At 46.2% G+C, this 27,409-nt stretch overlaps 12 protein-coding genes across 12 annotated transcripts; 7 read left to right on the forward strand and 5 right to left on the reverse strand.

Annotated features, from left to right (window-relative positions):
- Positions 1–40: 40 nt before the first annotated feature.
- On the reverse strand, positions 41–1,186 carry IL334_004976 (uncharacterized protein; the record flags this gene model as incomplete). The annotated part of the gene is made up of 2 exons (XM_062936690.1): positions 41–346; positions 413–1,186. 2 exons carry the CDS (start codon positions 1,184–1,186, stop codon positions 41–43), a joined length of 1,080 nt encoding a protein of 359 aa, XP_062792741.1.
- A 365-nt stretch (positions 1,187–1,551) lies between these two features.
- Positions 1,552–4,400, reverse strand: IL334_004977 (uncharacterized protein; the record flags this gene model as incomplete). Its single annotated transcript, XM_062936691.1, has 20 exons — positions 1,552–1,628; positions 1,675–1,798; positions 1,841–1,858; positions 1,913–2,144; positions 2,191–2,207; positions 2,256–2,264; positions 2,385–2,403; positions 2,467–2,604; positions 2,650–2,703; positions 2,750–2,789; positions 2,964–3,107; positions 3,152–3,229; positions 3,273–3,318; positions 3,364–3,401; positions 3,491–3,497; positions 3,635–3,741; positions 3,795–3,936; positions 4,073–4,224; positions 4,267–4,335; positions 4,391–4,400. 20 exons carry the CDS (start codon positions 4,398–4,400, stop codon positions 1,552–1,554), a joined length of 1,521 nt encoding a protein of 506 aa, XP_062792742.1.
- A 249-nt stretch (positions 4,401–4,649) lies between these two features.
- Positions 4,650–5,564, reverse strand: IL334_004978 (uncharacterized protein; the record flags this gene model as incomplete). The annotated part of the gene is made up of 1 exon (XM_062936692.1): positions 4,650–5,564. One exon carries the CDS (start codon positions 5,562–5,564, stop codon positions 4,650–4,652), a length of 915 nt encoding a protein of 304 aa, XP_062792743.1.
- A 654-nt stretch (positions 5,565–6,218) lies between these two features.
- Positions 6,219–7,142, forward strand: IL334_004979 (uncharacterized protein; the record flags this gene model as incomplete). Its single annotated transcript, XM_062936693.1, has 4 exons — positions 6,219–6,369; positions 6,421–6,661; positions 6,781–6,844; positions 6,891–7,142. 4 exons carry the CDS (start codon positions 6,219–6,221, stop codon positions 7,140–7,142), a joined length of 708 nt encoding a protein of 235 aa, XP_062792744.1.
- Positions 7,143–7,168: 26 nt separating this feature from the next.
- IL334_004980 (uncharacterized protein) lies at positions 7,169–8,234 on the forward strand (the record flags this gene model as incomplete). The annotated part of the gene is made up of 5 exons (XM_062936694.1): positions 7,169–7,205; positions 7,253–7,564; positions 7,607–7,645; positions 7,850–8,131; positions 8,185–8,234. The coding sequence occupies 5 exons, from the start codon at positions 7,169–7,171 to the stop codon at positions 8,232–8,234; spliced, it is 720 nt and encodes a 239-aa protein (XP_062792745.1).
- Positions 8,235–16,755: 8,521 nt separating this feature from the next.
- On the forward strand, positions 16,756–18,436 carry IL334_004981 (uncharacterized protein; the record flags this gene model as incomplete). The annotated part of the gene is made up of 7 exons (XM_062936695.1): positions 16,756–16,957; positions 17,001–17,114; positions 17,439–17,500; positions 17,549–17,701; positions 17,757–18,131; positions 18,255–18,270; positions 18,318–18,436. The coding sequence occupies 7 exons, from the start codon at positions 16,756–16,758 to the stop codon at positions 18,434–18,436; spliced, it is 1,041 nt and encodes a 346-aa protein (XP_062792746.1).
- A 102-nt stretch (positions 18,437–18,538) lies between these two features.
- IL334_004982 (uncharacterized protein) lies at positions 18,539–19,487 on the forward strand (the record flags this gene model as incomplete). Its single annotated transcript, XM_062936696.1, has 6 exons — positions 18,539–18,578; positions 18,625–18,677; positions 18,724–18,836; positions 19,062–19,229; positions 19,298–19,379; positions 19,446–19,487. 6 exons carry the CDS (start codon positions 18,539–18,541, stop codon positions 19,485–19,487), a joined length of 498 nt encoding a protein of 165 aa, XP_062792747.1.
- Positions 19,488–19,757: 270 nt separating this feature from the next.
- IL334_004983 (uncharacterized protein) lies at positions 19,758–20,953 on the forward strand (the record flags this gene model as incomplete). The annotated part of the gene is made up of 6 exons (XM_062936697.1): positions 19,758–19,769; positions 19,829–20,014; positions 20,062–20,148; positions 20,198–20,304; positions 20,373–20,511; positions 20,564–20,953. 6 exons carry the CDS (start codon positions 19,758–19,760, stop codon positions 20,951–20,953), a joined length of 921 nt encoding a protein of 306 aa, XP_062792748.1.
- A 34-nt stretch (positions 20,954–20,987) lies between these two features.
- Positions 20,988–23,033, reverse strand: IL334_004984 (uncharacterized protein; the record flags this gene model as incomplete). Its single annotated transcript, XM_062936698.1, has 3 exons — positions 20,988–21,837; positions 22,020–22,483; positions 22,527–23,033. The coding sequence occupies 3 exons, from the start codon at positions 23,031–23,033 to the stop codon at positions 20,988–20,990; spliced, it is 1,821 nt and encodes a 606-aa protein (XP_062792749.1).
- Positions 23,034–23,384: 351 nt separating this feature from the next.
- On the reverse strand, positions 23,385–24,198 carry IL334_004985 (uncharacterized protein; the record flags this gene model as incomplete). The annotated part of the gene is made up of 5 exons (XM_062936699.1): positions 23,385–23,434; positions 23,487–23,707; positions 23,763–23,848; positions 23,904–24,025; positions 24,144–24,198. 5 exons carry the CDS (start codon positions 24,196–24,198, stop codon positions 23,385–23,387), a joined length of 534 nt encoding a protein of 177 aa, XP_062792750.1.
- A 419-nt stretch (positions 24,199–24,617) lies between these two features.
- IL334_004986 (uncharacterized protein) lies at positions 24,618–26,493 on the forward strand (the record flags this gene model as incomplete). The annotated part of the gene is made up of 6 exons (XM_062936700.1): positions 24,618–24,906; positions 25,017–25,231; positions 25,288–25,511; positions 25,599–25,736; positions 25,781–26,342; positions 26,395–26,493. 6 exons carry the CDS (start codon positions 24,618–24,620, stop codon positions 26,491–26,493), a joined length of 1,527 nt encoding a protein of 508 aa, XP_062792751.1.
- Positions 26,494–26,974: 481 nt separating this feature from the next.
- IL334_004987 (uncharacterized protein) lies at positions 26,975–27,298 on the forward strand (the record flags this gene model as incomplete). The annotated part of the gene is made up of 2 exons (XM_062936701.1): positions 26,975–27,098; positions 27,156–27,298. The coding sequence occupies 2 exons, from the start codon at positions 26,975–26,977 to the stop codon at positions 27,296–27,298; spliced, it is 267 nt and encodes an 88-aa protein (XP_062792752.1).
- Between the last annotated feature and the right edge of the window lie 111 nt (positions 27,299–27,409).

Raw genomic sequence — 27,409 nt, forward strand, 5'->3', positions numbered from 1 at the left:
ATACATGCTACGTTAGAATGGAATGCTATGAATACCCATGCTAGTACCACATTGAAATACTCCACGCAGGCCCTGATCCTTCCCCTCTCATAGCGTGCCACCATCCAGGAGGCATCACCATCAAGTCGCCTGGTTCCAATACCGCTTCCAAACTAACTGGCCAGACGTGTCTGAAGAACTCCGGATAATCTGATTGTATCGTTTTGAAATCATTTGTCGGTCGTAAAATAGGCACCTTGGACGTATTCGTCATGTATTGATCTGCCAAATCCTTGTCACCCCCATGAGCGTGCATGTGTGGTCTACAAGATGGCGGTGCTACCCATACTCTTTTCCTCCCTATTACCTGAGCGTAGCAATTGTAATAAGGATCCTGAACGTCAGCATAGTACGCCAATGAAAGGGAACTCACCGTATGCGCTGGACTGACAATCTCCTCGTTGCCGCTGCCAACCCATACATTTACAATGATATCGTCAGGTGGACTGTATGATTCCATAGGCGGAGGACTTGACCACACGTAATCTGGATAACAAATATCCTTTTCTAACTCTGGGAATTGATCGAACAACGCATACTGGGCGAGATACAAAGGGGAGGATTCAGGCAAATCCTGCGCATCGAAACCAGCACGAACAAGGAATTCCGTGAAAGGAATTATCTTCTGCGTCCAGCTCTCATCGTCGTACGCTTCCCCGACCTCCACGGGGACAACTCGACCACGTCCAACTTTCTCCAACAAATACTTTGTTGAGCACCACCTGTTACAAGCCGGCCAAGGGGGATTTGAAGACGAGTTCAAGTGTCCACGAAGGATGAAAGGATGCTTGAGGTACGTAGAGAGGTAGGTATCGATTGATGGAGGGTGATGTAGAACCGGGATAGGGTTTGGTGCATAAAGAAGCGACGGTTCAACGTATAATCTAGCTTTCTTCAATGGACGGTCATCGTCATCATCTGGAGACGGGAATTGTGCTTGTATGTCGCGAATTGTCGCCAAAATCCACTCCTTCCTTCCCACAGCTCCAGCTACGATGATAGCCATGTCCAATTTCCGTATTGATTCTAACCAAACCTCCTTCTTACTCTCCAGTACCACAGCACCAAGACTTTGCAGAAGAGCGGCGTCGGTGTACAAGCGCAACCAGTGACGAGGAACAACGTTAAAAGGGATCGAATTGATCATCTCATGCGCCAACGTGTGTAACGTTTGAAGGTTCAGCCGGACCGTGGACACTTCGTCACTAGTACAACGATTGGTAGGATCCAACGCATGGCGTTTTAAACGTATTGCAGCTTGCTGAAGGAGACGAATGACCGCAGGTCCGCAAGCGATGATGTCTGAACCGATCAGCTCGTTCGTATGTACCATAACTCACCTTGCGTGGCTTCGTTACCATGATCATTCAGTTCATCCGCCAAATGGGATAAGATGCTGCATGAGTTTGAACGAAACGATGAAGACATGGCATAAATGGTGCGAAAAACAATGGCAGTAACAACAAGATAATCTGGCGCGTCACTTATTCATATAATTATCAAACTACAAAACTACCCCGCAAACAACCTGATTATAAGGTACAAAGTTGAACACAGGAAACGGAACAATGCCATTCCGGCGACAAATACTGTTGGATCATCAGCTTTGTACTCGAGAAAATGCGCTGTACTCACCCAAGATGATCAGCATATAGATCGCAGTACGCGAATTACCCGCCGAGTCAAATGTGGAAGAAGTACTTCCCGACATGATGACGCTCGCCAAGAGGGCATTTGACAGCGACCAACCGAGAAGCAACTGTAATACAGTGAGCTTTTGACGTGACATATCTTAACTTACATTGGTCCTGAAGTTTGCCTGCAATGTTCATCAGCTACCCATCCGACTTCGTTAGGCAACGACAGGACTCACGTAAACATCCTTCTGATCCTGCTCTGAGTTATCCTTCTTCCCCCCTGACTCCTCCTCGGTCAGGCGAGTCCCCTTCAATCGGATGTTATCCAGTGCGTCTTGGTAAGCGATATCAATGTCCTGTTGTGCGGACACAAGCTCCACTTGGACATGTTTACCAACACCTTGAATCGCTCCGAGATCGCTCTCCTGAATAGAGTCAGATCCCTTTGTTCCCCAGGAAAGGTCATGACTAGAATGTGTTAGCCTTTGTATACCGAGGGGTTGAGCCAACCTACAGATTGGAGTATGCGTACTGGAGCAGGGTCAGCATATTTTTTCCACCCTAAGAAGATCAACTCACAGCATTGAGCTAAATACGTAGTCCTACAAGTCAGTACGCTCTCAATATCCGGCTCGTAATTACTCACAACATTGACATAGGCTAGAAACGCGACGTTAGCAGTTTTCAATAGTGATATTTTGTACTCACTTGGCGAGAATAGAATGAACTGGAAAAAGCAGGTGAACAGATGCCTGGATGTTAGTGACCGACCATTTACTCCGAGACTCACCAAGGATCCAGTGCTAACAAACTGCTCGCTACGAAAACACCATATGTCGAGACCAGAGACACCACCATGCGACTGAATATAGGACTGTCAAAATTCTTGATTGCCTGTACCGTGCATAGAACAGCAGCCACCAACATGCTATTGCTGGGTTAGTGCTATTCTCCGCTTATGTACACGACTCACTATGTCGTTAGGACGGCAAAGAAGTAGATAGTCGACTTGTATTTCCATGGTGAACTATACAAAGATTAGCACGATTCTCACAGGAGAATGAATGACTCACCCTTGAGGCCGATTTCCCATACCAAATATGAAACATGCTACTAGCGCGCCGAGGTAGCCATACTATTTGTTAGCCGAAGAACAACCACATCCACTCACCTGTGCGATCGAATTGAGAATATCGATATGAGGGATATTAAACGCCTCTCCTTCGAGCGCTCGGGTGAGAATGACCTGAGATAGTATCAGCAAATATTTGACTCGTACCGACTCACAAAGAAGATGTAAAAATTCGCGAGAGAAAACCAAGAGAACATCAAGTTCAAAGCGTTGTACGCAAATTCCACCATCAGTACGAGTTTCCTCGGCAAAGAATGGTCCGACCGCCAAATTTGTGCGACGTGCATGAGCGAGTAGACCTGTCTAAAATGAGCGTGATTCTGTGATTCATCAAAACACTCACAGCAGCAAAGAATGAGCCATTCAGCCATCTGAATATTAGCACAAACCTCATCACAATAGACGCACCTTCTTCGCTGAGCTATGAATTCGGGGATCGTGTCAGGGCAATCAGTTTCTCCCACAGCAGATTTGACGAATTTCAAAACCCAATTGGCTTTCTTCTTCGCGCTGTGAGCAAGTCAGCAAATGTCATACGCCTCCCTATCCACTTACACTATCTCGAAACAAAGGATACGATCTTCGGCCAGGTACTGTTACCAAATTAGCGGAATTAGGCATTGAATCAAGAAGCGTTCTTACCCTGCGAGACATTAGCAACGTTGCGGTTCAGTTAACTCACATATTAGCTGTAAACGTATCTGCCTTTCCTGTATGCAATTGTTCTCCTTGAAAGTACGACGCCAAAGGTCCAGTACCGTCGGAATTGTTCTGCAGGGCGATCCACTAAAGCGGAATGAGCTTGATAATCGACCAAACAACTCACCCTATATGCGGAAAAAGCACCCGGAAGCACCGTACAATAACCAAACAAACTTTCCATGGGTTTATCGAGAATATTCGACATTTTATACTCGAAGCATTGTGCCGCAACTGACAGTCAGCGTGGTCTAGCATTTTTCGCTTACCCAATGGATTGAGCAGACTTCGCCATGTTTTCCCCTTGAAAGTGGCAATTTCCCCACAAGCTCCTCCGACATTGGAGTTCAGATCGAAAGATTTCCACAGGTAGTACAAGGACTTTGGCTCGGGTCGGGTTCCCACATCAAGAAGGATGCAGACGTTGGGCTGTTCAAATTAGCTGAATCGAGTGGAGACATTACTCACCGAAAGCAAAGGCGCAAACGCATTGAAGAACCATCGGTGCGAGTTGATCTTTTTGGCCTGTAATCTTGTCAGTAAGCAGTTTATCCATTTCACTCACATTCTTCTCTTTGAGGCAAAAGATAATCTGACAAGGAACGATACCCTTGTCAGGATATTTGAAGTGAAGATCCGCATCTAGAGCGAAACTAGTGGTGTACTCGAAAACATGCGCAGTGACGGGTCTGTCTTTGACCTTGTTGGTCATGGCACCTGGTCATATCAGCACACTATTAGTCGTCTAAATCAACTCACCTTCTTGGTAAACACCCAGGGCGGCAAGACAATCCAGAACTCTTGGATTTACCGCCTTCCGACCATCGGCTACAATACAGACGACAACCTGATTGTCAACAGACCATAATTGCTACCAACTCACCTTTTGCCATCCGTCTTTTCCCCACACTCGCGAATTCTTTCGTCCACACAAATGAGCGATGTTCTTCATCACCCCGTACAAGGTTCGGCAGAACAACTCAGCATTCTCATTGTACATGGTGATGACAATGAAGAGTTCAGTCTGTCGAGGAGGGTCAAAAAGGTTTTGCCGCAGTCGCAGGCCGGATGTTGGGAACCCATCAGGATCTGTGGTCACCGCGGTATATCTGGTAGATCAGCGTTGTCATAACAATTCTTACTCACCTAGTGCTTTTCTGCTCCTCTACCCCTTTGACAGGAAGAAATTGTGCCAGTCTGGTAGGGATAGGCATGTCCACGGCAAAGAAGCCATTATCGTCTAGAGTTGCGGACTGCTTGATTCGGCGGTGCCCAGCGGCATTATGAGTACGTCTGCCAACACGACCTGTTGGTGCAGGACCAAAATGTTGAGTAGACGATTGTGCCATATCCCCATCTTGTGACAATGTAGAACCGGTCGCCCCACGAAGATGTATACTGGGTACTTGACTCACGCCAGATTGACTCCTGAATGGTGCCATTGACAAATCTCCTTCATCCCCTGTCATCTTCTCACTCCACATCATGTCAACGGGACCTTGGTGATCGTCTAATAATGCTTTTTCCACATCATCACCATAGCTGTAAGGCTCGTAATCTTGATCAAAGCTTTCATCAAGGCCGGGGGAAGGAGACCGAGATAGCTCTCTTCCGTAACCTTGCGCAAATCTCACTGTATTGGATTGAGTGAAGCCGATAGCTAAATTAGGGTGATTGGGATCCGGGGGTGGCAGGTAAGAAGGTAACGGTTGGGGATATGCTTGAGGAGTGTCTCCCCTCGACCGCGCTAAAGCGGCTTCAAAAAAAGGCAGTCTGTTGGGCTGCGCAGCTTGAGGTGGAGATGCATAAGAGGTGTTAGATGAGAGTGCTGATGCAGGCGCTGTCGCAGGTCCAGATGGTCCGTATGCTAGCATTCGAGTACCGGTGAAAGCATCGGGCGCCGCGTTGATTCTATTCTCATATGGAGGTGCGGGAGAAGGGTCTCTCGAAAATCCAGGAGTGTACGATGGGGAATGACCCGAGGAAGAGTGTGAGTAGCTTGAAGGCGCGAGATATGGCTGAGGACTTGGAGGCGGTTTGCGTGAGGAGACGGGCATGATGGATCTGCCGCTGGTCTGAGCGGTGAGAGATAGGTCCGCAGTGTATTATCGTAGCAGTGGATGGATATACACAAGTGTAAGAGGGGACGAAGTTGAATTGTCCAGTGAATTAATGTGTGATATTCAAGATTGCCAACCCAGCCAAGGCTTTTATATTGTTTGGACGAGGATGATTTGTTTGTGTTTTTCTAAACCTCTTTGTTTATCGTGAATCTCACTCTCCAGCCCTGAAAAGAACACGCGCTAAGAGGTGAGAGGAACTATAGTTACGTAATTGAATTATTTGTATCCCCCCATCATCATGAACGATAATATCGTCGCGTGGCAGCCACGACGATACGGAGTAGATCCCCGCTAGTACATTCCCACGGTGCACCACAAGGATTGTGTTCTATTGACAACTGTATACAACTTAAGAAGTGGAGGTTCATATGAAGTGGAGGGACGTTCAACTGACTTTCTGTTGGGTCCGTGCTATTTTATTCCCATCATCTTTTACTCTTCATCCTCTTCCTGCTGTTTTCGCTCATACACATTACAGTCGCTAGCCTTTCGCTACAAGCAACACTCGCCCCCCCCCCTCCCCCCTTCTCTCGTTCTTACTTGAAATAACCAGCCGGCTTTGAGATCGCACCAACTCGCCTTCCCATCATGGTAGACAGCACGGACCCTGTCGTGGTCGCACCGGCTGCTCAGCTATCGTTTCCCCCCTTCCCCAAAACGCCTCGTGTCGTGAAAATCAAGACCGCCCAATCTTGGAAAGCTCCTGGTATATGGCTAATCTCTAACCGCGCTGAAGCTAGTATGTTCACCTCGTTACACACAACCTCCTGCTGACGTGAGATTGCTTTAGCCCCCCATGATGCCAATGGAACCGCCTTAATCACGATAGGTAAACCATTTGCTGGCATTGATATCACCTTGGAAGAGAAGGAAGAGCTGCGAAGAAGCAAACGCAGAGAAACCTATCACAGAAAGAAGGATGCGGAGGGTAGACCAGGTTTGCGAATCGCTCAGGACGATTGCTGGAAAATAGGACAGGTAGACTGCGCATGGCAGGAGCCAGACAACACTAGTCTCTCCGATTTTGACATGTGAGTATAACCTACATGGCATACGTTGACCTCTCTCAGTTCTATACCCCCTTTCTCTCGATGTGAGTACCTGCAAACGCCGATGTTCACTGAAGGCTACCAGTGCTTTATGCTACCAGAGACTTTCTCTACTCTCGACACGCTGAATTTCAATTCAGAAGAAACAAACGATTATTCGACCTGGCAAGTTCCTTACTCGGTATTATTATCATCGCTGACGTATTAGCAGCTCCGAAACGCTCTTGGAATCAAGAGCAACTTCATAGGAAGTCACTGGCCCGGCTCTGGTCCCAACGGAGTCGGCTACGTGGCCCCTAGTAGCGTAACCAATGGTGGAGGAGAATATTTCCATTCTGCTCTCGACTCCTTGGACCAAAAAGGATCTATCGACGAAGAAGTCTGCGTCCTTTTGCGTCGACCAGAAACGAGTATCCGAGGATTCCTTGCGCTTGCTAAACGAGAAGCTGAAGCCGCCTGGTGAGTCGCATCAAGCGAAGCCTAGCTGATATGTGTAGGGATTTTGACCCGGCTTATAAGCTCTCTGGTACGCGTCTCACCCAATCCCAACCTACGATTACTAATGTTTCCCAGTCATCACCGCCGCATTCATGTCCTTTCTCGTGCACCATCAAGCCTTGAGCGACCCAAATATACAACCAGGCATCCTCGAAGCAGCAGCGATCGCTCGTTCTGCTCCCCAGGCTCTCATCGATGCAAATACATTTGAACACATGATCAGCAACGGATCCGGCTGGAATCGTGCCTGCTGGACTATTTGGGGCGGATCATATGGCGGAGCTGAGCGAGGAGGCTTGGAGAAAGAAAGTATCTCATGGGGTGAACAACCTCCTCTTCAGTCTGGTGGGGACGAGTCAGACGATAACGGGTGGACAGTAGAGCCAAGTCAGTACAATCACCTTACATCCCAGCTGACTTCCTTCATAGCTATTGACCCAAGACCTTCTGCATTGTCCAGGGATAAAGGTGAGTTCCCCAATGGTTGTCCTGCTAATCGTGTAGCGCTGCCTTCTGTCATCCCGCTCCTCGCACCACTCAACGTTGAGGATATCTCCCTCGTCCAATATATACCTTACACTCGTCGACGAATAGTTGCCATCTTACCTCCTCTCACTGAAGAAGGACTCCCCGCGTTCACCACTAAATGCCATCGAATCGTCACAGCCCCAGCCCCATGGACTGCAGAAGAGAAGTGGCGAGCTCAACGACCACGTTCTGATGACGGTTTAGACGAAGATGAGGCAGAAAGTCCACCACTTCCTCTTGACCAGGAGCAGGCTACTGTCGCCGAACCCGAAGAAATCGTTCTTTGGGTGGAGAGTCGGGGGTTCAATCAACAACCTGCTTTAGCAGATCGACTTATCGGAGCAGGATTGCGAGGACGCTGGGGATTAATGGGCCTGAAAGACGGTTCCTCGCATGGACAGTGGTGGGCATTTAAGGTCAAGGACTGTAAGTTTGTATCAACGCGGTGACCGCTCGTGTTAACCATAATTTTGCCTTAGTCATTCTTCCTGCATTCTGGCGAGGATCCGGTAGCACGTCGACCGCATGATCCGCGATCTCTCAACACATCGCTCCAACACACGCCCATGCGCCTTCATCAACATCATCACCTCGCTGATCAGACCATACTTCACTCCGTTTAGATTGCTTTGACATCATGCAATTTTATCGCTCTGTATAAAGTAAGAAGATTCCATTTCATCGTGTTGTAAATTAACATTTTGGCCATCATGCCATCCATTCATGTATGTCACATATTACTGGGATTTGGGGTGGCGATTGTATACACCGCAGAGTACAATATCTCTTAGCTTTCACAGCTCAACAAGCTCGCCAGGCCTGTGTATGAAGACTCGCCTGAATAGGTACTCTCTGTACTCGAGGCATGATGCTGACACCATGAAGGTTCATCTTGCGAGCTACAATAAGACTCACATCGGTCAAGGAACGCTCCGTAGCCGTCTGTGGACTTTCTGAACTGTTAAATCGGTTTGGTTATCGGACGGGAATGCTTAGGTCGATCAATTGCACCTGAAACCCTTTCCCGGCCACGTAGAGTATTTATCTTCGTGTCTTTGCCATCATCCCGATGAGACGGTTCAGCTCCTAAGCCACGGCACAGATCCGCTCGATCTTTGACTTTGCTCGCATGATCGGGTCGTGTTACAAGGCCTGAATTACGATCTTTCCCTCACATCCCAGGGTTCCTGTCATGACAGAACCACAAAAGGGAACAATAGGAATTTCCGTTAGGTGCGGAATTCCTCCGATTATGTAGGCTTGTAAGAGGAGTCCTGAGCCGTTGTCATGGCGGACTCTGCAATGACTCATTATTTCTTTGGAGTTTTCGCAGAGGTTTCTAGAGGCTCTGCAAGGGAGGTCTTTAGTAGTATGTTTGAGGCTCCTTAAAGGACAAATGTAAGGTATGAGGACTTTTGTAGTAACAGGTATCCTTCATATGGTGAGCTCTGCGTTTGTGGATCCTGTTGACCTTCAATGTCACTGAAAGGTGCGTGCGTGTGCGTGCGTATATGTGTCTGTTCAGCTATCCAAAGAAAGTAACGTGACTCTGGACTGTGTCACGCTGATCGACGTCGGCTCCCAGCCAGGATGCCCGAATTGTATAATGAGGAACCAAGTAGGCAAGGGAGGAACGGTATAGGCAAGGGTATTGGTATAATGTTGAATACTGAACGCTGTCGTTGGGGCACAATGATATCAATAGAAATAGAGCTAAAGTAGTACTCAGCTAGGGATAGACTTCAAAAGGGACAATAGACGTTATAGCTTCTAGGAGAGACCGGAATCCGATGAGATATTGTCAAGGTATAGGGAGAGACAACAATTGAGAATTCATAGGGAGAAGACTATGAATATGAAATGCATAGTTGTATATATATATATATCCATGGTACTCAATAAGAGTAGAAGTTGAACCAACAATATCCTTATCCTTGATATCTTTTACCTTATTCTAACATCCTTTCTATATCTACTTGACAATATTGCTGAGGGCGGAACAATATCTTGAGAGCCGGAGTATATCTTAGGTTACATAATGATAATATTGTTATGTCAGCATAGCCATCATGACAGACTGCCAAGATACTAACAGAAAAGATATAGACTGGGTATTACCAACGCCTTTGATTCTTTTTGAAAGTGGGACTCAAATGTGTAATTTGTTAACTTTAGTGTGTCAGAGTAATAACTGCATATTCCAATGAGAAGTGAAGAATGAAGTGCAAACTACCACAAATCCCACAGCACAGTCGATGCGCATATCAACTATTTTAATATAGAGGAGGTATTCAACAAAATGCATAGCAGGGAAAATCACAATACATGACTACAGAAGATATGCTTCATTAATTCATACTCACAAGATTTTCAGTCCCAAATGTCTCTTGACAAGTGGGGGACGAGAATCGAATATCGTAATCAAAGCTGTCGTGTTCTGGGCTGTCCCTCTTATTATACAATGTAGACCTGTCTTTAACAATGATTACTGTAACGGATTCTGTCATCGTATGATCCCAACATTCCTCTGTCATTACCCCATTTTATGAAGTGAACATCCCATTCCGAAACTTCATCGGTTCTGCCTGTGAAAACTTATTACACTGACTGGAACCCTGAATGGAAACTGTCCCCACTCCAAAATCAGCGGTGGACTTTGTCAGTTGATATTGAAATCGAGCAATCTTTTTCAACACTTGCGATACAAACACCAGGCCATTCAGCAAGGATAAAACAGATCCGGCACACATTTCGGCCAAAATGCCACAATTTGACACACCTTTGAGCAATGTGCCAACCAACAACTGCCTCCCTTTTTGAAACGTCGTGCTGCGGTATATTGGTAGCTTTTCAAAGCGCACCTAGAAAAGGCGCCTGTGACACTAAATTCGCTTGTTGTGCCGTATTGTAGACGACCATTTCTATTCCCCGGACATGACATCACCTAGACCTGTAGACCATCGAGGCTGACTATGAGACTGACTGTCGGAGCTGCACTTGATTTTTGACTCCCAGGCGTTGACAGTCAATTTGAGCTGCATAATTTGAATTTGCAGAGTATATGTACCAGTCGACTCCATAATGATGGTTTGGACTTTGCCCCAGTTATGGATCTTTTCAAATACTCTCACCTAAGTCGACAAGTCACACAATTGAACCCCAGCCTCAACTAAAGTCATAGGTCATAGTCCCAGATCTTGTTCTAGTAGTATGTATCTTCTTGTGCCTAACTTTCTGGCAGGGCTAACCCCATAAGCCAGAGTCCACAATCTGACCTGTCTATCTCCGGGTCATAGCGTGACATCAATCAATACCTTATGAAGCTATTTAACCAAGATGGTATCATAGTGCCATGATACAAGCTCTACAAACTTTGAACAGGATTGATACCGTAGCCCCAATCACGCACGAGGGTATTTGTCGTCTAAAAGAAAGGACAATTGCCTCTGGCTTGTCAGGCTACTAGGGCAAGGAAGGTGTAGACTGGATACTACTGGAATTAGAATAAGACTGTGGTGGGTAATTGAGGCTATGACTCAACTGTGTCATTTGTTGACTGTAGTGGGAGTTATCCTACGAGATCCATAGCTGGGGAAAAGTATAAAACATAACTATGGAATTGGGCACTATTTATACCTTGCAATACTCCTGTCCGGTAGTCCTGTCCGATATGTCTATGGTAGTATGATGTCATCTGACTTCTGTCTTGATTACATAATTTCAAACTTGTTACAATTCATGACACCCAAGAAGAGAAGAACAATAAAGAACCCACTTATATACTGTTCCCAGAGTCTGCCCGTAGTTGTTCACTAATACCAGACTTGTACCACCGCACCAGTAAACCCTGTACCACACTCTGGGAAAGGTATATAAAGCAACTACTTTATACATCCTTTTTGTCTCTTCTTCTCATCAGTGTATTATCATAACTTACTATCAATTGCCTTCATAGCTACACTCTTCTTGCCATTATTCTGATTGCTAATAGACATCATAGCTACTTCTATCATTATTGTTCGCCTTATATAGGTCTAGTGACTCCCGTAGTACGGTTGTAACACGATGTTTCCTTTGGCCAATAACTCCGCTCGTGCGCGGCAGTATCAGTTGGTAAAATGCAAAACAGATAATGGACTGACGGTGTGCTTCACTATTCTCTGGTATTAGGTAGAAGGATGGGAAATAGGTGTATGAGTAATTGGTTTTTCCTTGTTACTTTTGATTTCTTAAAGGAATTACACATTTGATCCATTGTATTCCACTTTGCTTTGCTTTATTTAGCAGGACAATTGTTGATAACTTACAACGATTAGACTCAAGGTCGTTAATTTTACTTGCCCGGTTTGCCTCACACTCATACCCATCTCGTCAAATGAGGACTGTAACAGATACTCGTTTACACGTGGCATTCGGCTACACGTCTTTCGCGGTCAAACATTTCATCGTTGTTTATACATGATATTTCGTCTCTAGATGCATCATATCTTATAACATGTCTAATAAACTTGCCCTAGCAACTGCATACAAACGACAGCACCCTGAAGAGAGCTTTCAAACGGTATCAAATGCATACAATGTCCCCTCTTCTACCCTCTACGATCATGTCTCTGGTACCCATTCTTCCCATGGTTCCCACACCAATAAAGCTCTATCAAACCCCATGGAAACCGCTCTAGTGAACAAATGTAACGACTAAGTTGATAGAGGGACTCTTCTGAGCCCTGCACATGTCAAGAGTTTGGCAGAAATGGTGCTAAAACGAAGTTTAGGGGTCAATTGGGGATCAACATTTCTAAGGCGACATCATGGCGACCTTTTGTCCATGTATAGAAGTCTTCAGGAGCTGGCTAGAATAAAGGCAGATACCCCAGAGTGTAGAGCGGCTTTCTACCAAACTGTGAGTACCTATTTCGTTCTTCTAGGTCCATTATTGACTGATTTATAGATGAAACATGTCTACGATTCTTATCCATACCGCCCCTGCAACATCTATAACATGGATGAGACTGGTTTCAAGATAGGAGATGCTCAAAAGAGACGCAGGGTAGGAGGGAAGCGTACCAGTGGTCGTAATGCACAAGCTAAAAACCAACCAATCAAGCCCACATCACTGTTGTTGCCTGTATAGGTGTCGCCGATGCCCCTGTCCCTCCCCTTCTTATATATTCCGGTGCAACTCTCCAAGAGACATGGTTTCAAGTACACAATAATGTCAGGCAGTTAGCTACAGTCTCAAACTCAGGATGGACGAACAGTTTCATATCTAAGAAATGGCTAGAAGATTGCTTTGATCCCTACACCAGTGAGCGCGCTCTAAATCAACGCCATCTTCTAATTCTAGATGGCGCCGAAGCCCATGTCCAAGTAGAGTTCCTGGAGGCATGCTGGTCTAGAAATGTTGCCTGTGTTATACTACCAGCACATATGAGTGGTATATTTCAACCTCTAGATGTGAATTTCTTCAATAATCTCAAATCAAACTACAGGAAATTAGTGGATAACTTTGAGATTGCCTCTTTCGCCAATGACATATCTAAAGGTCTCTTTTATGGATGGCCTCAACAGGCCTGGCAACAGACTACATCAAGCAGACAAATTAGAAGCGCCTGGAAGAAATCTGGGCTTTATCCCTTGAGTAGAGAAGTCATGACTGGGCATAAAGAGACCGAAGAGAGAGAATTCGCTACACCACCGCCTGGTCAGTCTCAATTTGATCCCGAAACGCCCCATTCCCTTCGTATCCTACGCTCCAACAATCACAAGGTCCGCTTGAGGGAAATTGATCCACTTTCTGCTTATTTCAAGCTCGAAAAGGCCTACGAGAAATTGTTGGCGAAGAATGTGCTACAAGAACAGGAGCTAGAGATGTTAAAGGCGTCTATGGAGCTAGATAAAGCAGCTTGGGGGAGTCGCAAGGCGGTACGTCATCCCCACGGCCAGTTATATGACCATATCTACCAAGAGGAACACGCTCAGGAATTAGGTGAAAGGAAAAGTAGAGAAGAAGAGGCTGCAAGGAAGAAACGGGCTGCTGCACAGGTTCAAAAGCAGCTGGGAGGCTCTACTTTGCAGGGATCGATGGCAGCAGGGCCCTCTACACATGTACCAAATATCTAGTTTTTATGATGCATGCATCATGTATAAATAATTAATTTGTCCTCTAGAATATTATCACGATGCATCTCCGAAAGTGACGTGTAGCCGAATGCCACGTGTAAACGAGTATGTACGCAGCCTCAAAAAAGCTCCAGTGGTGTGTAAGATCCATGTGTCATAGACATACCAATCTACGGATTATCGGTGGTAGCATACAACCTCTAGTGTCTAATCTGGAAATCACAGCCTGCGTATATAGACTGTACAGTCAGTATATTCAACCTGGAGCATTACCAAATGGAACATTACCAGCTAGCGACTCTTCTACAAAGGTATATCAAAACACAACCTTCAGTCTCTGTTTTGATGTTCTTCTCTATGACAGTCTTAACATTGAATCACTCAAATATACCCAGAATTATCCGCATAGACCTTAGGAGACTACTGTGGGTTGGTCAAACACCGGAACCTGACTAGCCAACTCAAGATATCAGAAAGCACATCAACAACTTGAGTCATCACCGATTGATGAGAACAGGAAGTAGCTCTGGACAAAACTGTCACGCACGGGGGTATTTGTTGTCCAAAGGGAAGGACGCGTGTCTCTGGCTTGTCAGGATACTAGGGCAAGGGAGGTGTAGGCTGGATACTACTAGACCGAGAATAGGACTGTGATTCATGAGGGTAGTTGAGGCTATGACTCAACTGTGTGACTTGTTGACTGTAGTGAGAGTTATTCAACGAGATCCATAGCTGGGGAAAATGTCATGATGGCTATGCCGGCATAACAATATTATCATTACGTAACCCAGCGGCCTGATTACACGAGCAAAGCGAAGAGATAGGATGGTATCGAGAATTTGAACGAAATTTTGGGCAAAGATACTTCTTAGGTATTTGGCGTCATACACCCAGGGACACACTAAACGTTCTGACTTCTACCCACGACTGAAATGCGAGAGGTTTCGCACCAAGGGTTATTCACGTGGAGACAAGTATATACAAGCTGAAAGATCGCAGAGATGTCCATTATTCGAAGTGTCCGTAGTAAAAATAGGAACATTATTGTCACCTATTCCTTATGACCGACCACCTGACTGTAATGAATGGCATATTTCGTTCAGTATATAAGCAGGTTCAATCCGGATTCCGCGGATTGAATATTGTACCTTTTGGTCAGTTCACTTCGTGTAGCTGCTTATGCACGACCGTGACACTGACCGAGAATGTTGAATAGCGATTGTCGAATCGGTTATTCCAGAGGCAATTGTTGTCGTCTGACTTTAGAATCATTACGTCAACACCTGATCATCTCTGGGCAATGAAAGACCTGCATCGTGGATCATCTACCCCTGGGTGACACTTCGATGACAAATCCCTCACGTTAACTTGGTCACTTGTCTCACAGAACGTTTGCTGGTTTCGTTCGCGGTCAGCACTGTTAGCTGACCATGAAAAGGGATCATACTCCCTTGTCTGACATCGCAATATGCTTATATGTAGGATCAGTTTAGGTTAATCATAGAAGTGTCTGCAATAGACTTGTGCAGGTTTCGAGGAGTTGTGCGTGGGAGAGGTTTGTTGGTAGCCTGACAAGGATTGCTTCCCCGACGAAACAGCAATGAACAGGCAAACATGCCGAAGCGAGAGTCTGTCAGATGCTACTTTGACAATGAACAATACAGACGTAGACATCAGCTACGGCGATAGCACGAACGCGACTATTCGGCGACCAAAGCTGGAGAAGCAAAGGGTATCGTTGCAGGGGCAGTTTCGAATCTCCATCAAATCGAGACCCCAACTTAGTCATCTTAGCCAAGCCAAGAGAGAAGGTAATATTTATGGGAATCTCATCTGTATTATTCAAGTTCGTGCTCAAAAGTCAGACGGGGTGACGGTGTGAGCTTCTCGCAGTACGCTACGATAGAGCAACACGTAGCATGAAGGATTAAGTAGCATAAATCACATAGGGGCGTTAGTTTTTTGTATGAACTGGCACAATAATCACGTCAAGTCAAAATCGAAGGTGTAGCTTTGGGAAGTGACGACTGAAGGCGGCATCATGAACAGTGATTGGACAGGCTTTTGTCGTTAGATAAGTATTTAAAGTGACATCGCTATGATGACTACATGAGAGCCTCGATTTATCGTCAACTTAGCAATCCATAAAGCGATCAGCTAGGATGACCGGTGTAGCGTCAGGCGGGAACGATACCACGACGCAGTCAGCATGTACCGTAAACACACGGTGTAGAGAACTAGCTATAGTCACGAGACGAGGTCAGTGTTCGAAGCAGAAATGAATCAACGACTGAATAAAATCGCAATAGGACTTGATTACCAATTTGAGCCTGCCACCATACACGACCGCAGTTTAGCTGTACATGAATGTCTTGACAAGCAGTAAAAGATCCCGTCAAGATACAATTCTATTGACGGCAGATAGATGCAGGAGACAGATTTTAGTCATTGTTCATCGCCTGACTAGCGCGTCAAGAATGGGCTTTTACGTTGTGCTGTTTTTTTCTGCTTCCCGCTGATCGAGAGGCACGACGTCAGCAAGAAATGAAAGAAAGGGTACGCTTTGACGTTCAGCTCAGGAGCGTACGCATGACTCCCTCAGCAAGCGGGAACCATGATCGGTCGGCCGTTGAGGAGCTGTAGAGTACGATCACGTACCAGGAAGACCACCTTTTCATGGCTGTATCGTAAATGAGTCAAGAGAAAGGTTGATGGAATGGATGTCATTGGGTTTTGTATATAGAATTAATCTTGATCACGTGATCATATCCAGCCACGTGTTGATTACTTTGCTCACGCATGTACGCTTCTTCCTCTTTCAGCTTTCATTCGTTGACTCTACATGTTTTCTAACCGCTTTCATTCATCTGATACTGTATGTTCATACTTGATTAAACAGAACTTCAGCTATCTTTCAAACACTGTGTAGCATGGGAGAACCATCTATGCTGTCAGATAACGAGACGGAACAAGCTCTGTCAAATCTGAGTGAGGTGTTGGCTCAATTAGAGGATCGGCCAGACAACATACTTCTCATCCGTAGGCAGATCCTGCTCATGCACAAATTGGGCATGACAAGTGAGGTCATTGATGCATACTCGAAGATGTCTTCTCTCATCATGCTTGACGAAGGTAAGTCGTGGGATTCCTGGACATCGGTAGCTGATGACGCTAGTGACCTGGCTTGCATACCTCGACTTGTGTAAGGTAACGATGGTCCAACCTATTACCCTTGATTCTTTGGTCGAAATGTTAGAGAAGTTTGACCACGCGGAGAACGACTATTTCTGTAAGCCACCCGAGCTAGAATTGCGCTAAATACGAGCAGCTATTACAATTATCAAACAGCACTTAGAATTTCTGATCTCCTGTTTTCGTGCTGGTCATGCTAGAGCGGCAGATCATCCTGTTAGCGTTGACGACGACGTGGCCGAGTTTCTTAGCGAGGATACCACTCGAGGTATGATTGAAGCCCTCAATCAAAGGACGAAAGGATCATTGGGTGAAAGTGGTCAGATTTGGCAACTTTGGTTAGAATGGGAATTGGGACTTTTGGAGCAGTCATCAGAAAAGTGGGTCTTCGCAATTCGGGTCATCAGCTGATTGATAACAGGTCTAATGCCATTGAACGGCTTCACATCATGTTCAATGATCGCATGGGAACGCCACACATGGGTACGTCAATGCCATCAGATCAAGCTGACAATGGTAGGCATGGATCAGACGTCCAGTGCTTACTCAACATTCTGCTCAAGTCATTCTCCAGAAGAGTATGAAAGCAGAATGATTTATGTGACCGAAATTGCTGGAGTGTCCAAACAAAAACTGTCAGAGAAGAGGTATGGGAAGACAAGGGCAGATTTCGAGGAACGATATGTGAGTCATCAAGATATCTATGCATGTGCCAGCGATTTCTGCTAACAGTTCCCAGATTTCTTCGAACGATTTGGCAACACAAATTCAAGTATTAATCGAATACGCTGGGTGGGAATCGGACTCCCGCGCCAGAGCGAGTGGGAGAGGAACTGGCCCAAAAGCGGATCATGCCCTCACCCAGGTCGCATATGAGCGAGCGGTGGCCAAATACGCCTCAGCCACTGCTTTCTCTCAAAGTGGCTTCGAGGCAGCGGAGGAGTGTCTCCGAAATCGACCCAAAGATTCTGTGAGAGGAAAAGGCAAGCAGAAGCAACGGGATGAACAGATCGAAGACGATCAACTTGATGAACAGATTCGCATGGCAGATGAAGCTATTCGAGCATATAAGGATGCCGAGGCGGGTGTCTGGGTTAAATATGGGGATTGGGCTGTAAGTAGACAATTTTAAGAGTTGAGCTGAGAAACAGGAGGAAACGACTTCATTAATTTCTGCAGACGACGTTCGTTCTCGAGCGGTGCGAGCATGTCCGCAATCTGGGGATACCTGGTGTAGATTGTTGCTGAGCAAGGTAGGTCGGCCACAATCTAAGAGGTCATCAGCTTATGAATGCTGTAGGAACAAAATGGATCGCCGATAGAGCTTCTCACGTCGACTTTCGAGAAATCTTTGTCTCTTGGCCAATTAACGATACCGGAGGGAAGGACTGCGGATTTAGTCGATGTGTTCAGATGTAGAGCAGCATATGAGAGCCGATCGATTCCTGTTGAGCAGGAGACAGGTAAGGAGCATATGAAACGAGAAGATTACTCACGTTCGTAGACATACTTCACCCAGTCATGGTCACGACCCTTAGAGGGCTAGAAATGGTGTCAAGCGGTGAGTCATTATTGCGATGACTGGTCATTGCTGATGATATGAACAGTCAATAAAGGCGGAGATACTGGTCTGAAGCTGGAGAAATTCCTCCTGGCTTGGGTACGTGCTTCTAGCCTATATTTGACTTCCGCTGAGTGTTCCGCAGGCGGAGACTCGTGCACCTCGATATCTCGATCAAGTATTAGTGATTGTGGATAAACCTAATAAAGCTCGATCGGCGTCCTACCAAATGGTCATTCTCCATACAGATGTCTTGAGGTAAGTAGGCCAGAGTTGAATGCGAGCTTATCACGACAGCCGACGCGGTCAAATCGTAAACGCGCGAGGAGTGTTTACGAAAGCCATACAACGGTCTGATCTCGACTGGCCAGAAGCCGTGTATGAAGCTTTCATCCAATTTGAATACGTATATGGCGATCTCGGAACGATTCTGGAGGCGAGGAAGAAAATTGAGAAAGAACAAGACAAAGTTGCAAAACGAAGAGAGAAAATGGCTGCTGTTGCTGCACCTATGCAGTATGAGCAAGTAGAAGAGATGGCAGAGGTTCCTGCCGAGTCTGCAGGCAAGCCGATCGATGTAGATCAATCAGTCGCTGCTCTCGAACCTGTCATTAACGCACACCCAGAAGCCACGGAACAGTCTTTCAAGAGGTACGTCGTGCTCTCGGCACTTGAACGGAATGTTGGGAAATCCTCTGACGTCTTTCTATCCTAAACAGAGATCGGGAGCACACCACGATCCTAATTAATGGATTGCCAAGTGGTGTCACGCGAGAACGTCTTGAAGCCTTCTTCACAGATGTAAGTCGAACCCATTTTGAACGGCCGGCTGACCAAGGCAGTGCGGTCCAGTTCGCGAAACTACAGTTCTTCCGGGAAATGATGACATGTTTACAGCTGCCTTGGTAGAATTTTCGTTGGTAGAAGCAGTGCCCCTCGCGTTAAGTAAAGATCGCAGGAAAATTGATGGGAATGAGGTTTCCATTTCTATGTTATGGCGGTCCACTCTTTTCGTGACCAATTTCGCTCCAGAAGTTGATGATGTGAGACTGAGAGAGTTGTTTGGACAGGTGAGTGACTGATCAGGTGAGCTTGCTTATAAAGTAGTATGGACGCATTCTGCAAACGCGTTGGCCTAGTCGAAAATACGCCAGTAATAGGCGTTTTTGCTATATCACCATGGAATCTCCTGTACGTATCAGTTTTGCTTGCCCCTCTCGAGTGAGTCGGAATAACACAAAAGAAAATAGGCCACTGCTCAAGAAACTCTTCTTTTACATGGCTTCAAGACCGGCAATGAGGGTTTTGGCATGAACGTGCTTATCTCTGATCCCTCAGCTAAGGCTCAACGAACTGACGCCAGTACTTCCACCATCTTCATTGGTGGACTAAATCCTAAAACTACCGAGGAAGATGTGCGAGGCCTTTTGCAAGGAGTGAGTTGGCTGGACAGGGCGAATGATATATCTAACAAACCATATAGCGCGGTACAATTCGACATTTGAAGCTTGGTTGGGATCCAGTTAAGCAGATTTGCAAGGGATTTGCTTTTGTGGAGATGGCTTCAGAGGTGAGTAAGCGAAGGTAGGTCAATGGGATTGCTCAACGAAATTATCTAGACCGAAGCAAAAGCATGCCTACCTCTGGATAGTTCCCTATTCCAAAAGCGCAATCTCAAGGTTCAAATAAGTGATCCGAATCACGCTAACAAGAAAACTCAGGATAGGTGAGTTGGATAACTATATAATAGCTGACATTCAGAAAACCCGACCAAGCAGCGGATCGGAGGGGTAGATTGGTCAGACTGTTCAATTTACCTGAAAACTGCCAAGAGGGTTTACTTCAACAGGAGTTGGAGAAAATCGTCCCGGTAAAAAGATTAGAAGTGTTCGCCAGAGTTCACGAGGCCGTAGCCGAACTCTTGTCTGCGCAGGTGAGTCTTTTTCAAATTTTCCAATCAAAAAGTAACGCTGATTGTGACATAGGATGCTGGCAAACTATTACTTCGGAATGAACCTTTCGAATACGATGGACAACTTATCCACTTCTCTACCCAAGACGGACGACCTCCGGCTGCTTCCGGCCCGAAAGCAGACGAGATAACTACCACATCGTTTGCCCCACGTGCCGCTCGGAAAGGTAAAGTTCTCGCCAAACCCCGACCAACAGCCGTTGCTGCAGCAGTATCGACAGCTGCGGCAATGAAAGATGGCTCTGCCCTTGTCGCGCGAGGACAAGACGACTTCAGGGCGCTTGTCGCTTCTACAAATAAGCAGAGAGAAGACAAGTTACTCAGTGCGAAAGATGGTGTTGCGGGGGAGAAAAGAAAGGCAGAACATGAGGAAAATGATGAAGTGAAAAGGAGTCGTCCATGATAAATCGTATATGCATACAGTAATTTTGTGAACGTTAAGCCAAACGGAAAAGTCTTCGCCACCAGCGTATAAAGCGGTACCATCTACTGCCCTCCCAACCTGGTCTCCTCGGTTCTATACCGACCCACATTCTTCCAGTACCGCACCTGACTACGCCTTCCTCATCCTCGATCTCTACTTTCGGTACTCGCACAAGCTTGGGTTCCATTTGCTCTACTATATCTACTGCTACAGCGTCCCACCTTGCCTCTTCGAACGCTTTGAGGCCTCGGTGGGGTCTAACGAAGGGAAAATGAATATCATTCTTGCCGCTGATGAATCGAGGAAAGTAGATGAGCAGTGATTCTGCCTCTTGATCCGTGATATGAGCCGGGAAAGACCATAAGCGAAATCGAGGCTTGTTCAAGTCGGCTTCTTCTGCTGCGACGTTGTCCTCAGTCGGCTCTCCTTCATCATCTTCGATGAGAGGGTCAACAGATACACCAGGCCCAATACCCGATCTCCCATTGATGGTCTCACTCAGACTTTGTCGACTTAGGAGATGAACGCGGTCCTCGGAGAAAAGTAGAGGAAATGGCGGACGTGATTGTCCTTGAACCGATTCGAGGGATGCCTTTACGGACAAGCTGTGTGGTAATAGTGGTGATTCTGGATTACTCGAATAGCGCTGGTCATCCGGGGGAGCCCTTTGTAGCGGATTTGGTATGCTGTGAGGATGTCGGCGAGATGGAGGCGGAGGTGCAGGATGCCGTCTGCTAGGACGAGCATCGGTGAACGGGTCGGAGATAGCTCGTGAGCGTGAGTCTCCGTTGCGTACAGGGGCGGGTAAAGCAAAACCCAGTTCTTCCTGACTGTGGAGAGGAGCCTTTTTGGAGGCTGGACGCCTATTGTTAATTGTGCGTGAATCGGAATACGTTCGAGGGATTGTTCGTATACGGCGAAGTTTCGGTGGTGAGATTAAAGGTTGATCCTCAAAACCAAGCACACCTTTGAGGAATGTAACAGCTTCATGCATGAATTCGTTTCCACTGACCATCAGCGCTGATGAAAATTATTGCTCACTCACCCAGACTCCAAGAAGACCGCATCATCCACTTCCCATACGACTCTATTCTCCCCCCCTCCACCCCGAGCCACTCCACCTCGACTTTGAGCACGTAAGACACCCCAGAGACCGCGAAAGAAAGGTTCCACTCCTCCAGTCTTGCTGGTACACCAAGTCGATACGAAATGCTTAGCTTGTTCACTCCTTTCAGCTTTTGACATGGTGCTTAGCAAATCTTGACGGGCGGAGGGGCTAAGAGAAGCAGATGACACTGTACTAGTTATCAAAGCATGAAACGATGAGATACGGACACGAAGATGGTGCAGATGGGCAAGGGAGCGCAAGGATGACTGAAGTCGAGTATATGCTGCACGATGTGAGGGTGAAAGAGAGGCTAAAGTGGAAGAGATGTATGAAGCAGAATCGGAAGGGGGTGAGGGAGAAAAATAGAACAGTCGGCAATGATGTGCAAATAACTTAAGATCCTAAATGTGTCCATCAGCTGCATCCAGTACATACTGAACTCACCTGAGACTTGGGACTACTGGTTCCTACAGCTCGTTGATATTCTACACCTTCTCTACCGCTGAACACACTGCCCAGAGGGGGACTTTCGATCCCATTATCTTTGCGAGGTCTTGAGGGCTCTTGGTCAGAGCTCTGTCTGATCACAGGAGGAGGCAGTTTAGATTCATTGGAATCGCGACGTGACCAATCCCCATTTCTTGAGTGAGCTCTTGATCTAGGCGCTGAAGGCGGTGACCGGACTCGAGCAGGGATATCTGCAGCTATTGCAGCTAAACCACCTGGACGAGCACGGCTTTGCGTGTAGCCTGGCGATTCTACGCTTCCTGGGAGATTGTAAGAAAACCCAGATTTAACCGGAGAGTGACCAGCTGAACGAATTGATGTATCAGAAGGACCAGATGCCGCTGAGTTATGTGTGTTTACGCGAAGAGGCGGTGGACGACGTGAGATTGAAGGAGGCGGCGACGGAGGATAGTATGCTTGCGGGTCGTAAGTCGACCTCGACATGCTTTATATGCCGTCGGGTCCAATGATGTAGGTAACCCTATTAGAAGAAACACCGCGATGGGAGGAATGGTTAGGCATGAGAACCGCAAACATTCGATGAGGATGATGCTAATTGATTAACGCGTGACACCGGGCGGATTCAGTTTTGTACAGTGATGACACCTCGTTTCGCCAATGTCGTTATTGTTGAACTTTTTACGCAGTGGAAAACTTGTTACAGACCGCACCCGCCACCTGTATACGCAAATGACAGCCTGTTGCATTTGACCCAAATTCATACGATCGCTTTGCTACATAATTGTGCTAGAAACTATGGATATACCTCGATAAGAAAAACCCCGTCTGCTTTATCTATTTCTTGTCTCTGTTAAGGAAAACGTATCCAGCGTTGAGATAAGTAGCTGCACGATTCATTAGTCAATTTAGTTCGAGCGGACCCGTACGATCACTCACCATAACCGAGCCAAGCACAGTAAGGAGCTAAGAACCAAGTGGTGCTGAAGGGTGTGTAAAGGTCGTGCATCTTGACGGTCATCGTAGTTACGGTTCCGAACAACGCAAGAATGTTTCCAAGCGCGAGCTCCTTGTTCTTTGAACCGAAGAATAAGGGTGTCCAGGCTAGATTGAGCACCAATTGAGCGTAATACAGCTGAAGAGCTTGATCGGCTTGAGCGCTGGTGAGGTGTGTGTCAGCCATATCGAAGGAGGTACCCAGAAATGGCCACTTACGTTCCACCAGGGGTAACGGCGCTGTCAAACGCTCTGACTGTCAAATGAGAAGCGTACCCCATTAGACCGTAGAGCACGGTCCATACCTAAAAACAAGTTTATAAGCCGAAGAATAACTATATGCGCGCTGAAGATGCTCACAGGTCCAAAGGCCTCTTTAGGGGGGTTTCCGGGAGGGGGAGTCATGGTCTTGAACCAGTTACTTCGAGATGCTTGGCCAGTCGCAAAGCCACTGGCTATACCGAGACCGATGGGTAAGCCCACTGAAGGTGTTTCAATGAGATCAGCACATGACCTCAATTGGATGTTCGATGTATGCAGAAAGAATACAGTGTCTCGAAATGCGGAAATATTTGCAAGGACAAGCGAGAAGTTACTCACCGGCCAAGAAAGGGTTTCTGGCCACATCGAAAAGGATTTCCGGTAGAGAAGACATTGCTATATTGCTGAGCTAGGACTGAGTGGTTCTAAGTTATGTGAAGAATAGAGGATGAACAAGGATAAAAGAAAGAGATGCAGAAGAGATGGAAGGGGCAAGTGTGGTATTATAACCAGGAGCCGAGAAGGAGGGGGACATATACATATTATCACCTGACGACATCACACCCCCTGAGTTTCCCTTTTTAAGGATCACAGAATATGACGTAGTGCCACAAAATAGCAAAGCTAGAGAGAGTATTACGTAAATCAAGGGGTGTGGTTACACGGTGGATGCCGCCTCCCACGTGTTTGTAGTTTTGCTTGTTTGCCACTCAAATGAATAAATTTCAATGGTTTATTTCAGTAAAGAAGGAGAGATACAAGGTGATATCTCGGGTCCAACCGATAGTCAAGACATTCGATTCAGTATTAAATATGGCGAGAAGAGCAACCGAAGGTTATATAGATCAAGGAATAGATGGAGCCGTCACTTTGGGAGGAGCTTCTGTTGTCGATTCTACTCCACACCAATTTGATGATGCTCAATCAAGCGGTTCAAGTGTTGAAGAAGAATCTGAGGGTGAACCATTTGACGACGATATCAAAGGGTCATCGGATGATCTGATAGCAGAGCAGCTATTGAGCTCGACTCTGGAAGATGATTATGAGGACCACGAAGCTGACTGGGATGTCGATGATGAGGATTGGGAACTAGCAAATGGAGGTGAGTTATCCCGAACGTTAGATCTCACTGACCGCTAGTAGATTTTACAAAACAATACAATAGAGTAAGACAGCAACATGCCGCCACGACGGGTACTGGTCCATTACCAGCTCGTAATGCTCCCGATCAGCCTTCAACATCCAAAACGTCACAGGTCAAATCCCCTGCCAGCACTGGTGTTGCTATGAATCCAAAAGTTGCACATGAAAGACAGGAGAAAGATAAGAGTGATCGAGCAACACAGGATCAGGTTTTGGATTCAAGAACGCGATTGGTCCTTGCCGGTTTGGTGAACAGAAATGTGATAGGCAAGATCGAGCGATGTGTGAGCACAGGGAAAGAGGTAAGTCGTTTACTTGTGACATTAAGCTGACCGCCGAGGCAAACGTCTATTTCGCGTCTCCAGGAGTCGCTGTCAAGATTTACAGAACATCGATTCTAAATTTTCGTTCTCGTTCAAATTATATTGTAGGCGAGCAGCGTTTTAGAAGCGAGTATACATCGTCAAAGAACCCTAGGAAGATGATCAGGGTATGGGCAGAAAAGGAGTTGCGAAATTTACGTCGTTTGGTTCAAGGTGGTATACGTGCGCCCACCGTTCACGAGTGCAAAGAGAATGTTTTGGTAATGGATTTCTTGGGCAATGGTGACAAGTGAGTAAGAATTGTTCAATATTCTGAGCTGACCCGTAGTGCATCTCCACGTCTCAAGGATGTCAACATTGAAGCCGAACGACTAGATCCATTATACGCGGAATTGCTCATTGCAGTGAGACGAATGTATCAACATTGCCATCTAGTGCACGCAGATCTGAGTGAATATAACATATTGTAAGTGGACTAACGGGAACTTTCGAGTCGCTGACGCCAGCCAGGCTACATCAAGATCATCTATGGATTATTGATGTATCTCAGTCTGTAGAACATGACCACCCCAAAGCTTTTGATTTCCTCCGAGCTGATCTGCAAAACGTGGAAGATTTCTTCGGTCGGCTTGGCGTCAAATGTTTGGGACTTCGAAAAGCGTGGGAGTTCGCGGTGACCGAAAATATCGGAATCACTCGTGAAGAAGAGTTAGGTGCAGACGGAGATGGTAAACTTGCAGGAATCATTACCGAATGGGTTAAACAACCGTCAAGTAAAACGGATGATGCCGTGTTCTTGTCATCATACATACCGAGAACGTTAGCAGAAGTTTACGATCCGGAACGGGATGTGGATCTACTCAAACGCGGTGGGGGAGATGAACTGATCTATGCTGGGGTCACGGGTCTCAAATTAGCCGATAAGCAAGAACCGGACGATGCTAAAAAAGATGTGAAGGAGGTGAGATTCGAGGAAGAAACCCCCGAGGCTGGTTCAGAATCAGAGGAGGATTCAGATGATGAACCTTACAGACCTCGAGGATTTCGACACGAAGATAAGGATGCTAAAAAAGTGAGTTGTTTTACGCGAGATCGAACAAGAGCTGAACCCATTCTGCAATTAGGAACGTAAGAAAGCCGTCAAAGAGGAGAATCGAGAGAAGCGGAAGAAGAAAATGCCGAAGGCGGAAAAGCAAAGATTAATGAAGAAGTCCCAAAAATAGTTATCTCTCAATGCACAATCATATGTCATCATCAGAGTATAATTATCAATTATCTCACGACAGGGGTATGTCCATACGTACGATGATTCCGTAAAATATAATGTTCTCAAATGTGATCAGGCACGGTCTGAGTGATACCAGAAAAGCCCCCTAATCGATTTTGGCCGATCGATGTGCGCGTTGTTGATCGAATCGAAGTAAACTTGTTTGTAATATATGGGTGATTTAGTGACAGTGAGAGTCATACAATGTCTCGATTTGCGCTCATTTGGCGATGCGATAAACAAAAGACCCTTTGTTGCGTCATACTGTTTCTTATTGGGCATTTTGCGTCATTCTGTCACTCCGGAGAGACATATATAAACAGTTGTTATTCTCTGAGAAATCCCCACTATCTTAACCCACCTAACAAACCAAAATCTGCAGACATCTTTTCCCCCCGCACCTATACTTACTCATATACAAACAAATTTTAATTACCATGTCATCTGACGAAGCTTTCGTGACCGATCGAGAACAAGCCGAACTCGGTCAAACCGGTCAAAACGTAGAAGCTGAAGACAAAGCTGTTGAGCAAAGTGAGGCCACTGGAACTATCTCTCAAGGTAAATCATTCATTGGAAGTCATGTACGGATAGTGAACTGACGCTTTGACGGTATAGACGAAGTCAAGGGACTCAAAGATTCTATTGGAGGTGGAGAAGTTCTCGATGACTCTGAAGGTTACACTCGTTCATCAAACAAAGACTCGTCCGCTATGAAGCAAGAAGACGAAGTAGATGCAGCAGTAGCTGACTTGGAATAGATCGATTTGTAGTCTGTATTGTGAATATGCAATTGTATCTATAGTGTATGTTTTTGGAAACGATCATGTCGATCAGTTCCCTTTTCTCCCTGTGACATAGTGTCTCCTGCT

This window comes from Kwoniella shivajii, chromosome 6, assembly GCF_035658355.1.
Source record: "Kwoniella shivajii chromosome 6, complete sequence".
In the NCBI taxonomy this organism is placed as follows: Eukaryota; Fungi; Basidiomycota; class Tremellomycetes; order Tremellales; family Cryptococcaceae; genus Kwoniella; species Kwoniella shivajii.